Source organism: Oncorhynchus kisutch, linkage group LG15, assembly GCF_002021735.2.
Source record: "Oncorhynchus kisutch isolate 150728-3 linkage group LG15, Okis_V2, whole genome shotgun sequence".
Lineage (NCBI taxonomy): Eukaryota > Metazoa > Chordata > Actinopteri > Salmoniformes > Salmonidae > Oncorhynchus > Oncorhynchus kisutch.
This window is the reverse complement of record NC_034188.2, coordinates 62,973,613-62,987,086: the sequence shown is the minus strand read 5'-3', so window position 1 is coordinate 62,987,086 and position 13,474 is coordinate 62,973,613. Positions and strand designations below refer to the sequence as shown.

At 46.3% G+C, this 13,474-nt stretch overlaps 1 protein-coding gene across 8 annotated transcripts in view; it reads left to right on the top strand.

Moving 5' to 3' along the window:
- Positions 1-13,474, top strand: part of LOC109905648 (BCAS3 microtubule associated cell migration factor) — a 405,490-nt gene that overhangs the window by 70,722 nt on the left and 321,294 nt on the right. For all 8 annotated transcript variants that reach the window (XM_031790754.1, XM_031790752.1, XM_020503154.2 and 5 more), the window contains exons 14-15: positions 3,671-3,804; positions 9,915-10,185. In XM_031790754.1, coding sequence (XP_031646614.1) covers positions 3,671-3,804; positions 9,915-10,185 — 405 coding nt within the window. The remainder of the gene's footprint in view (positions 1-3,670; positions 3,805-9,914; positions 10,186-13,474) is intronic.

Here is a 13,474-nt window from a genome sequence, read left to right as displayed (position 1 = left end):
CAACCCATGCCCCTTCCTGGTACTCAGCACAACTAACGCTCCTTACCCGACCACATAATACTGTGAGGAATCGCCAGTGGTGGTAGTGAGAGCCAGGGCTAAGCCAGGGTATGTTCCTTCACCATGCCCGTCGGCCTGATTGAATCTGCACTGGTCATTCCAGCGGCCAGTGGTCAGGGAGGGCATAGACAACGTTTCATTTCCAGACACTTTCAGCCAATCCCTCCAATCCCTTTTCTTCATTCCTCCATCCAACTTTAGTGTGATTCATAGCCCAGTCACGATGCTAGGCCCTGTGCCACTCACTACAACATGAACAGCAACAGGCTCAGTGAAAGAGTTCATAAAAAAAGGAGCCACTTGACTTAAGCTTCAAAAGACCGCATGGAGACCCATTGGGTGAGTATTAGCCTCCCACCCCGCTCCACCATCCTGGTTATCTCGATGAGAGGGAAGGAGGGAGAGAGGTAGAGACAGAAATAGAGGGAAGGCTGTAAGGGAGGCTGGCCTCAAGACCCAGTGAGTTCTGGCCGGTCTGGTCTGAGTGCAGCTTTGATGTCAATCTGTCATGCCGGGGCCCACTTTAGTTTTTACTGCACCCCTGTGTGTTTTCCACCGCTATCATAAACACCTTGAAAAGCCCAGCACGGACGCAGCCGAGACAGACCGCCACACACACGGGCACACAGTACACACATACAGTACACCGAAAAACCCACACACGGTCATTAACTGACACACCACACGCATCCTGTATACGCACTTAGTCTCACACACATACAGTACACACACACACTGTACACAGAGAAACGCGCACATCCACACACACTGCCTGGCAGTCTCATCACCAGCCCCACAGCCAGCCCTGAAGACATTCTGTGTGATGCATGTTGTGCTCATTTGCTCATAAGTGTATGCGTCTCCTACAGCAAATTCCCCAGTGTCCTCTTAATGTTTTCTAACTACATATGGTTAGAATTTGACATTTCCACTTTTTCAAAGGTTTTGGAGCCAAGTGTTGTTAATTAGAGAGGGGACTAGTTTTGTTGCGGCACTTTGTGCTGCCAAGTGGGAGACCTCATCACTGACTGCCCTCCCTTCGTCTCCCTCCTCTCTCCTCATCTGCTTTTGTCCAGATAAAAAAGTCCCAGCCACTTTGGAAATGAAATATCCTTGCACTATTAATGGGATTGAGCAGATGTTTTCTGTTTATACGTTTTGAGACGTGACAAAGGCTGCAGCAAAACACAAGGAGAGGTTTTGGTGCACAGTCCTTCTTTCCAATGAAGAGCGAGCGAGAGAGAGAGAGAGAGTGAAGGGAGAGAGATTATATTTATGTGAATTATTTTATCACCCGCTCGCTCGTCCACTCTCAGCCAGGCAGCGGGCCTTCACACAGACTCACGTCTCACACATGGCAAATTAGAGGTTCTCTCTCCAACCAGTCGGTTTGGGTGTTCCAGGAAAGCCAGCCCATTTTCATAAAGAACGTTGTAAATAACACTGATGCCCCAGAGAATGGGGAGGTTGAGGTGTTTATAAATAGGACGTGTCAAACGGAGCTCCGACAGCTTCAGGTTTGCAGCTGCAGCGGGCGACTCTCACACCGCCGACTAGGAACGCTGCTTTTTAATTTGTGCTTCCCTTGGCCTAACCGACTGACGCCTCTCGGCGAGGGCCTGTATTTCAACAAGGCCACAAAAGCCCCAACCCTGGGCCCTTCCACTCCGGCCGGGTGCCTTTTGGAGTGCAGAGTGTACCATCAGCAAGAAGTCATGTCCTGGCCAGCCTCGCCAAGCCTCATCTGTCAAGGCCCGTGACGAGCCAGGGAGGGAGGGAGGGAGACGCGCTGGGCGGCTTGGGCCATGGAGTGAGAAGAAGGAAGAAAGGGGGGAGGGAGTAGAGGGTGGCTGGCTGAGGGAGAGGGGAAGCTCCCAGATAAACAGAGCACAGCGCCTTAACTCCTAATCACCCTACGCTTCCGTTTGCAGACTCTATAATTAGAAGGGTCCTTCTTTTCCATGTATTCCCAGTTGACGCAAAGGGTTCTTGTGGCTTGGCACCTCATTTGGGGCGTGGGTTTAGTTTATGGCCAGGGCCCTGAGCTTCCAGCTTTGGTTTGGTCTTCACTTCTGATACAGCATGAATAGCTAAACCACCGTCTAATGCCTTGCCTGCTCTAGTTTTCTGTTTTTCTTTTCTTTCCTTCCAATGTCCCCCTCTTTGACTCCTTCTTTTCGACTCCCTCCATCAGTCTAACTCTACGTCTCTTCTTCTACTCACCTCTGCTGTTGGATAAAGGTGGAAACTGGAAACTGGTTGCATCCTAAATGGCCCCCTATTCACTGGGCACTATCTAGGAAATAGGATGCCATTTGGAAAGCAATCTGTGAGGTCTGAAAGCAGTGTCCCAAAGACGTGGATAAAGGCAGCCCCCCGCACCTCTCTGATTCAGAGGGGTTGGGTTAAAGACACATTTCAGTTGAATACATTCAGTTGGACAACTGACTAGGTATCCTCCCTTTCACATTTCCCCTTCATCTAGCTTATATTCCTTTTTGATGGTGTCTTTCTTCTTCATCCCTCTTGCATGTGTTGCTGGATTATTTTCACCTCGTATCATTCCATCCTCCTTTTTTTACATTTGACATGCCACCCAACAAAGACTGCCTACTAATTGGCAACTTATTGCAACCTCCACAGAAAAGACCCAGCGAAGGAAAATCACTAATTATTCTCCTGTCAAATTATGGCTGTGAGGCTTTGGGTTCGGAGGCTTCGATGTAAAAAATTCAGCACCATTTCTCTGGTCACACACTTTTCAGTTTGAGCTAAAGGGCTGACGTTTTGAGTTATGGCACTTTTATGTTTTTGGTAGAAATATAAAGGCTCTGTGAGGCTCTGTCCTGGGCTGACTGTGATCTGCGTTTAGATCTGGGTTTGTTCTGGTGTGGTTTGTTGAGTGTGTTGTTTACAGTAAAGGCCTATACTTTCTGCAGCTTGACAAACTTCAAATCAAACGGCTAGAAATGAATGGGCCTGTCATCGGCGGTTACACACGAGCTAGGCTGTGGTTGTGTGTTAGGACAAACACACACACACACCTCCCAGTCCCTAGAAAGAAGACATAGTTATAAGGGTATGGTTGCGACTGGAGAACAAATTATAATGTGAGGGATAAGCAAGCGTTTTACGGCAGTGACAAACGATAGCTGGTGTGTTTTTATTGGGTGGTTTGTTTGTGTACCGGCATGGTGGGGCTGATATGTCCCACTTTGAAGGGATCGTCGAGTTCTGCACGGTTCAAAGGTTTTATTAACAGCTAAATAAGTCTGCCCAGTTTTTGACGGAAATATCTCTATTATTCTACAGTGAATCAAATAGTTATTTTTGGTACTGGTTTGTATGCACACACATTTTTATCAAAGACTGACATTTGTAATTTCTACAGTACATTTAATCTCTTGATTGGCCAGTACACTACTGGTCTGGATAATATTCTGAAATATTTCATATGAGGTTTGGAGTTGATTTTTATGACTGTTGGAAATTAAACAGTTTTGCCAATATACTAAATCCTCCTGAATAACTCCTGGATATGAAGAATAGGGCTCTGCCAATGGTTATGTATTACGGTGTGTGTTAATGTACATGTTGTCTCTGTCTCCAGGTATGCTGCTGGTGACTGCAGACACCCTGGGCCATGACTTCCATGTGTTCCAAGTCCTCACACACCCCTGGGCCTCCAACCAGTCTGCTGTCCACCACCTCTACACACTGCACCGCGGAGAGACTGAGGCCAAGGTAACACACGTAATATTCATCATACACTCACTGACGCCTACTTATCCCCTGTAAATAATACACATTTTAGTAATTCAGCACTGAGGTGGTTTCTGAACAGGGCCACCCAGAGCTGTTTACTGAGTGCGCTCTGGCCGCAGCATCTAAACCAAGCCTTTGATCCTCTGTAGTGTATGTTTGCCTGTGTTGTGTCTAAACACTGTCAGATAGACAACACTGGACTTCATCAGACGGAACAGCTGAAAGGAAGAGTCGTTTTATGCCTCTGATCAGACACAGTTCTGTAGCATGGCCTCACTGGTTCCAGAAGTACATGGGGGGAAACGGTGTACATGTGTGTGACCACTACAGCGTCAACGTCATTTCCTCAAGACATTGTTAGGAAGGGTAAACCACTATTAGGCTGGATGATCTGAGTTGAGTGTTTGTGTGCGTGTGTGTGAGCGGATCAGAACCCAAACAGGTCGGGGTGTGACCCCAGCAGCTCTGTAATTGATGTGTAGGATGATTTAGAAACAAGCAGGGCCTCATTGCCTCTCACTTGACTGCAGCACCAGATTCCTCACAGCTGTGGAATCACAGCCTTCCAGCCAATCAATTAATCAGCGCCCAAAGCAAACACATTTTCAAAAGCTGAAACAATTTGTAAGACAAATAGGGCATGGCGAGTTTCAAACAACCTTCACTATGGCTCATTCAATAAAAAAGGCTGCTGCATGTTTTCTTCTTGTCCCTAGCTAACAGTGTTCTCTCTCTGTCTCTGTCTCTCTCTGTGTCTCTCTCTGTCTGTCTCTGTCTCTCTCTCTCTGTCTCTCTCTGTGTCTCTCTCTCTCTGTCTCTCTCTGTCTCTCTCTGTCTGTCTCTGTCTCTCTCTGTGTCTCTCTCTGTCTCTCTCTCTCTCTCTCTCTGTCTGTCTCTCTCTGTGTCTCTGTGTCTCTCTCTCTGTCTCTCTCTCTGTCTCTCTCTCTCTGTCTCTCTCTGTCTGTCTCTCTCTGGTGAAAATCTAAGATTTTGAGTTGGTAGGAGGAGAGATGACCCATTTTGACCCATCTTCCCCGGCTAATCACATTGTGAGGCTGTGCAGAGCCTCTTTTGAGGAATAGCTACCATTAAAGCTCTCCCTCTGTAGTTGTGGCTGCTGTTGCCGCTGAATGTCAGCTGAGGTCTTGCTTATGGAACACACACACACACACACACACACACACACACACACACACACACACACACACACACACACACACACACACACACACACACACACACACACACACACACACAGCCTCAGTGGCGTGTAAGGAGATTTATTTGACCAAAGTCAAGGGACGCAGCATCTTGGATTCTCCCTTTACAGCATGCAGGCCTGTTATATAGAATCACAGTTTATGCAGCACTTTTGGCAATCCAAATTGTAGGTTTAGTCCCATGAGATAAAAGTTACCCTAGTGTTCTCTCCCATCGGGCCACCACTCCAAATTAGAGGATTAAGATTGAATCCTACTACATCGGCTATGACGCTCGTTTGATGTGTCAGGGCTTGAAAACTATTACGGATTACAAAGGGAAACCCAGACGCGGGCTGCCCAGTGACGCGAGCCTACCAGACGAGCTAAATGCCTTTTATGCTTGCTTCGAGGCAAGCAACACTCAAGCATGCACGAGAGCTCCAGCTGTTCTGTGTGATAATGCTCTCGGTAGCCGATGTGAGCAAGACTTTTAAACAGGTCAACATTCACAAAGCCGCAGGGCCAAACGGATTACCAGGACGTGTACTCAAGCATGCGAGGACCAACTGGCAAGTGTCTTCACTGACATTTTCAACCTCTCCCTGACGAGTCTGTAATACCTACGTGTTTCAAGCAGACCACCATAGTCCCTGTGCCCAAGGCAGCGAAGGTAACCTGTCTAAATGATTACCGCCTCGTAGCACTCACGTCGGTAGGCATGAAGTGCTTTGAAATGCTGGCTCGCATCAACAGCATCCTCCCCGGATACACTAGACCCACTCCAATTCGCATACCGCCCCAGCAGATCCCCAGATGACGACCTCCACACTTCCCTTTCCCACCTGGACAAAAGGAACACCTATGTGAGAATGCTCTTCATTGACTACAGCTCAGTGTTCAACACCATAGTACCCACAAAGCTCATCATTAAGCTAAGGACCCTGCGACTAAACTCCTTCCTCTGCAACTGGATCCTGGACTTCCTGACAGGCCACCCCCAGATGGTAAGAGTAGGCAACAACACGTCTGCCACACTGATCCTCAACACTGGGGCCCCTCAGAGGTGTGTACTTAGTCCCCTCCTGTAGTCCCTGTTCACCCACGACTGCGTGGCCAAACACGACTTCAACACCATCATTACGTTTGCTGACGACGCAACAGTGGTAAGCCTGATCACCGACAACGACTAGACAGCCTATAGGGAGGTCAGAGACCTGGCCATGTGGTGCCAGGACAACAACCTCTCTCTCAATGTGAGCAAGACAAAGGAGCTGATCGTTGACTACAGGAAAAGGCAGGCCGAACAGGCCCCCATTAACATCAACGGGGCTGTAGTTGAGCGGGTCAAGAGTTTCAAGTTCCTTGGTGTCCATATCACCAACGATCTATAGTGATGTGGACACTAAGGTCCAAACACACCAAGACAGTCGTGAAGAGGGCATGACAAAACCTTTTCCCCCTCAGGAGACTGAAAAGATTTAGCATGGGTCCCCAGATCCTCAAAAAGTTATACAGCTGCACCATCGAGAGCATCCTGACGGGTTGCATCACCGCCTGGTATGGCAACTGCTCGGCATCTGACTGGAAGGCTACTACAGAGGGTAGTGCGTACGGCCCAGTACATCACTGAAGCCAAGCTTCCTGCAATCAAGGACCTACACTACTGTTCTAAAGGTTGGGGTCACTTAGAAATGTCCTTGTTTTTTAAAGAAAATCTAAAAATGTCTATTAAAGTAACATCAAATTTATCAGAAATACAGTGTAGACATTGCTAATGTTGTAAATGAACCCACAAAACACCAGTCTCAACGTCAACAGTGAAGCTGCGACTCCGGGATGCTTGCCTTCTAGGCAGAGTTGCAAAGAACAACCCATCTGACTGGCCAATAAATAGAAAAGATTAAGATGGGCATCCCGGAGTCGCCTCTTCACTGTTGAGATTGGTGTTTTGAGGGTAGTATTTAATGAGACTTGTGAGGTGCCTGTTTCTCAAACTAGACACTCTAATGTACTTGTCCTCTTTCTCAGTTATGCACCGGGGCCTCCCACTCCTCTTTCTATTCTGGTTAGGGCCAGTTTGCGCTCTTCTGTGAAAGGAGTAGTACACAGCGTTGTACAGGATTTTCAGTTTCTTGGCAATTTCTCTCATGGAATTACCTTCATTTCTCAGAACAAGAATATACTGACGAGTTTCAGAAGAAATTTATTTGTTTCTCTCCATTTTAAGTGATGGTTGCTGATAATGGGCCCCTGTACACCTATGTAGATATTCCAAAAATAATATATTCCGTTTCCAGCTACAATAGTCATTTACAACGTTAACAATGTCTACACTGTATTTCTGATCAATTAGATAAAAAAATATCCAACCCAAAAACAAGGACATTCCTAAGTGACCCCAAACTTTTGAACTGTGGTGTGTATATAATAGGTGGTTTCAGAGGAAAGCCCATAAAATTGTCAGACTCCCCAGTCACCCAAGTGATAGACTTTCTCTGCTGTCGCACGGCAAGCGGTACCGGAGCGCCAACTGTAGGACCAAAAGGCTCCTTAACAGCTTCTTCCCCCAAGTCATAAGACTGCTGAACAATTAATCAAATGGTTTCTGGACTATTTACATTGACCCCCCCACCCCCCGCCTCTCCATTTGTTTTGTACAGTGCTGCTACTCGCTGTTTATTATCTATACATAGTCACTTCACCCCCTCCTACATTACCTCAAACCTGTACCCCCGCACACTGACTCGGTACCGCTACCCCCTGTATATAGCCTCATTACTGTGATGCTTTTATTTGGTAAATATTTTCTTAAATCTTCTTGAACTGCACTGTTGGTTAAGGGCTTGTAAGTAAGCATTTCACAGTAAGGTCTACACTTGTTGTATTCGGCGCATGTGACAAATAAGGTTTGATTTGCTCAGTGGAGTTTGGAGGCTAAACTATTTAATATGTACTTGTATTGGTTTGTAAGTTACTTGTATTTCTGTTGGTATTTTTTGCCCCATTTAGTCTATTTCCATGGATATTTCTTCTCTTATTAATGTACTCTCATATGTTTAGCTTAGCAGCCGTTCCAGGGCAAAAAGTGTATTTTTAGTTGGCAACTTGTGGTGTTCTATTTACTTTAGCAGAACTAATATTTATCTGTGGAGAGCTTGGACCTTAGCTGCCTGTCCTGCTAGTGTCATGTTTGGACCAGAGCACTGATCTAGGCTTTGCTTCGACCTTGTGTGTGTGTGTCCACGGACACACACAGGATTGTAATGGGCTGGTTAATGTGTGACTTATAACGGCAGGTCCTGCTGCCTGGCTGTGTGTTACTACCTTTGATCCTGCTGTTGTAAACACTGTAGAGACGACAGCAGAGCGGGAGAGCAGGCTGTAGGGCACAGAGGTTATCTCCTACACAGCATACAATGCCGGAAGTGCAAATGGTGATGTAGCAAGGTGGGTGGACAACTCTTATCTAGCTGGACTGACTGGCTGGGCTCGCTCCGACTCACCACACGCACACACACACACACACACACACTGATTCACTGACACAGTCAACCCAGGTAAACAGGCATGGCTCTGATAGCGACAGAAGGGTTTCTCAGTAATAGGGCCTTAGGTGGTTTGAAACCAGTTTAAACTGGAGTACTCTGTGACCAGGCAGGTCAGGGTGTTTTCTATGGTCAGTTTTTTTCTTGCTCTGGGTGTCTGTTTTTGTTTTTAGTTTTCCGTTCTTTTTTGTACCTTTTCCCTTTCATTTTGGTTTGTTTTCCTTTTACTCTGTCTCTGTCTCTCAGGATTCCTGTCATTCCATTTTAGTTCCTGCTAAGTGACAGTAACTCTTAACTTATCAGTGTTACTGATAGAGACCGAGACACTTTGAACACTTCTATGGCTGTCTGTCTCCTCTACCACAACATGTCTGCTCATCTCACCCATACACACTTCTGTTCTGGGTCAGATCACAGTCTGGTTAAGTAAGAGACTTCACCCAACTTCTGCTGCTGTTTGAGAGTTTGTATCCTACAAAAGATGGGGAGAGGACAATGTTATCATGATCAAGAATGTACCCCCTCCCCATATTGGCTTTAATCACAACTAGGCAGAGCTCAGCTGAAACTGCACCCTATCCTTGTCTGTGCATAGAAACTGGTATGTGTCTGGTATGTGAAGGATGGCCCATTAACTGTCATTGCCGAGGACAATTACCCAGCCAACCTGTTCCATGGCCACAGATGAAACACACAGACACAGGTAGACAGATCTCACAGTGGAAAAGATAAACCTCTCTTTTTCTGAGGACGAATACTGTTGACTCTCTTTTACACTTTATTTTCTGTCTGTCTGCCCCTCTCCACCTCTGTCTTTATCTCTCTGCATTCATCTCTCTCTGTCTTTATCTCTCCTGTCTCTCTCTGTCTTTATCTGTCTCTGTCTCTCTGTCTCTGTCTCTCTCTCTGTGTCTGTCTCGGTCTGTCTCTCGGTGTCTCTCGTGTCTGACATAGTTGTGTAGATGCTATCTGTTGGAGTGTGTCCTCTGTGAGCTGACTGTGTGTGTAGCCCTTGAGGCCACAGGAGAGAGATACCTTAATTGTTTTCTGCAGACAGACTGTTGGGCTGTCTTTACCAAAGACTTAAATACATTCCCCCCCAAACCCTCAACAACCCTCCAGATACCTCCTTTCAAATGGTCATCTTATATTCTCTCTTCAGTGGTCAGTTCAACATCTATTTGAGAATGTTAAGGGGAACATTGGTTTGGTTTTGCTGTAAGGTCAACTGCCTTACTACTTATACGCTGTGTTACTGTCAACGTATGACAAGTTGATCAGCTTCTTCTCTCTTTATCTCTCTCTGCCTGTCTGTGTCTCTCTGTCTGTGCCCCTTCCCCAGGTCCAGGACATCTGTTTTAGCCAGGACAGTCGCTGGGTGGTGATCAGCACACTGCGTGGCACCTCCCACGTCTTTCCCATCAACCCCTACGGTGGTGCGCCTTGCGCCCGCACTCACATGTCCCCCCGCGTGGTCAACCGCATGTCCCGCTTCCAGAAGAGTGCAGGGCTGGAGGAGATAGAGAATGAACTGAACAGCAAGCAGGCTGGAGGAGGGAGATGCAGCCCCATCCCCGGGCTCTCCAGCAGTCCCTCGGGGTCCCCACTACACGGTAAGGATAGATGACACACACTCGTGCGCACAGATGCACAGGCACCAAGCACAGAACTAATCCTCTTACTATTGCGCAGTACATAAAACCCCACAATACACAGCATGTCTTATGACATGGCTATAGCTGATATGGTGGGTGTGGCAGCACACAGCTCTTCAGACAGCTCCACTTCCAGTAAGTGACAACAACCGCTGACTGGCTGTCACCTGAGTAGACCTTGTTCTGCTGGGGACTATGACCCGTCTGTTACAGCCTTGGTTCTGTTAGTCAAACACCCCTAAAGCCACCTGGCCTGGCTGGCACACACACTATACACACTACCACCGACGCGTGGGCACACACACCCACTCATACACAAACAAACACCCGTTGACATATACTCATCAGCAAGTTCACAGGTAAAAATCACAGTTCAGGGTCGAGGCTGTTTGCAGATCTTCTCAGTTTGCCATCCCTCCCTCCCTCCCTCTCACTCACTGTCAGGGCATCAGTCATCCATCTCTCTCCCACTCTCTGCAGCCGTGGCGCCCTGACTTCCCCTCTCCCTTCCTAGCCTATTGTTAGCCCCAGACCCCCCCCCCTGATTACTCAGTTTGTGTGGCTTCTCTCCCCCAGGCTCTGTATTAATGACCACTGTCAGATCACTTCCCCAACAATTAAAACAATGTCAGCAGGACGTTCAAGCCAGGCCAGAATGACGTCAAGCCCAGGGAATGTACTGCCGCCGCGGCTTGTCTCGTTCTGGATCTAGAGAGAAAAAGTGGAGAGAAGGAAATGGAAAGGGAGGGAGGAGAAAGAGGAAGAGGGAGAAATAAATTATGAACGAGAAGGAGAAAAAAATATGGAGGGAGAGCGAAGGAGTTCAGCTTTTGTAGCGGCAGTGAATGGAGGGAGAGTGGAGCAAGAGACTCATAAATCACACTCCATTTTCAAAGGAGGGCATTAGAGCCACCTGTCAACAATTAGTCTCTTCACTGATACGTGTGTGTGTGTGTGTGTGTGTGTGTGCCCCCAGGGATGGCAGACGGCTATATAAATGTTACAGTGTAAAGAAAGACTAAAATACCACTGTCTGAGGCCATAGGTTTTACGTTTTCAGGACTTTGATATTTACAGCGTATCTGTTCCTTTTTATGGACCGTGGGAGTCTGTGATAAAGTTTGCCAGGAATCTGAGGGCTTGGTTTTGGAGATGTCATTCTCTGCGTGGTGTTGGAGATGGTGTGTGAGTTTGTAGGGGGAGAGTCTAAATCTTCAACTACGACCATTTTAACATGTAAATCTTGGTGGGGCAAACTCCCCCAATTTTTTTTTTTACGCATACCAGCAAAGCCACTACACTAAACAACAACACTAAACAATACATTAATTGCACTATAACGGTGACAAACGGTGCCCGCAAACTGTTACGGCCTACATAAAGCTGTCCCAACAGCAGAGCTTTCTTTTCAGAACCATAGAGTGAATCCTTACCACCGCTACACCTGGCTATTCGCAGAGCCTTGTCTGGCAGTGAAACAGTTCATTCAGCCTCAATTACTGCCTTTGAAAAAAACATAGCTGATATGGCTGACTTGCTTAAACAAATGTGGTTCCTACTGACAATTTAGATGTACAATTTGATTAAGACATTAAAGAGTGAGCTAGGAATGATGTAGTCAATATGACTGTTCAGCACTTTTGAAATGTACAGTGACAGAATTCAGAACATGGTCCGTTCTTACAGTATTCTCCCTGTACACCAAGTCAGAACCAAAGGATAAATAAAGGTGGCATATAAGCAGACAATGAAAGCTCTTACAATATTCAATGATGACATTTCTCATTTCAAGCTATAGGCTACATGTGCACCACCAAGTCAGAACAGTAGGCTTAAGGAGGGGGAAAGGGACCAAATTATTAGGGGGAAGGACATGGGCTACTAACAGCTTACTACACAACATACACTTAGTATTACTTTCTCAGCTACAGTATACATATCTCCCTGGCAAAATCCATCCTTTATGCAGCAGCATACAATACATTTTTGGACCTTGTTGTGCTGGTCTTACTTGAACAGGAAGGTGGCGTGGCAGTCCTTCGTGGGCAAATTTTATAATCAAACTTTGTCATCAAAGTCTGGCATTCTCTGGATTTATGGTGCTTTCAAGACAACTGAACTCTGGGGGAAAAAAACAAGGTTGAATCATGACATCAGTGATATTCAGGTCGGAGTTCTAGAAAGAAGCCCGAGTTCCCGACTTGGAATTACTATTTGGATGTTCAAAACGTATTTTCTCCAATCCGAGCTCGTTTCTTTGAGTTCCCAGTTGTTTTGAACGTGGCAGAAGCCATGCTGGATTGACATCATGGCCAATGTATTCAATCTTTTCTGGCCCATGCATGGTGTTGAATGTTTATCATTTTAAGCTTGGAAAAGAGTCCCTTAAACACACACACTCCACTGAAAAGCAGGCTGGTGATTTCTTTGTATTGCTTGCAGTAAACCACTGATTCCTTCCAATTTCCAACTTGTTTTGTAATGTTTATATCCACTGGCCGATGAGCACTGATACGTTATCTGTCATTTCTCTTCATATGATAAGGATTGAAAAGGATTTACCAGTAGATTGTCGACGTGATTCATGATGACTGCTTCCTAGCTAAGATTTTGAAAGTATGATGTTGACATGATCAGTCCAATCAAGGCTACGGTAGATATAACGGGATTTGACATCACTTTATCTAAGGCCAATGACCTTGAGCCTTCTTGGATGGGCATTTCTAAATGTAACTCTATGGCAGCACCCAAGGGGCTTGAATTTGAGCTCTCACTGTAGATTTTACGGTGACGTAGTGTCCCCATGAGTGGCAAAATACTCAGCCAATCACGGGGCAACTAGAGAACATTACCAACCGATACCCTCAGTGTTTTCCTCAGGCTGCCCCACCACCACAGAAAGCACTGAGCTAGGCTGAAATATCATCATTTTGGAGCTGCCTTACTCAAAGTAAAAAAAGATGTTTGTGGCTTTATTAACGCAAAGATTTTTTCACATTGTTTTCAAACTAATATGTGACATGTATTCATGCCAAAATAACATGCCAAACAGGCAAACAAACAGGTTGGGCTCAAAACAGGTGGGGCTCAGCCCCAACTGCCCTTAGTGACGGGCCGCCACTGGAGTCACACACTCCCTGATGTGTCACGTTGGTTCAGTTAATGTTTCTTATAGGCAGGCAACCCAATTCTGATCTTTTTTTCACTGATCAGATGACAATCAGATCGCCTCTGGAAAAAAAGCTGA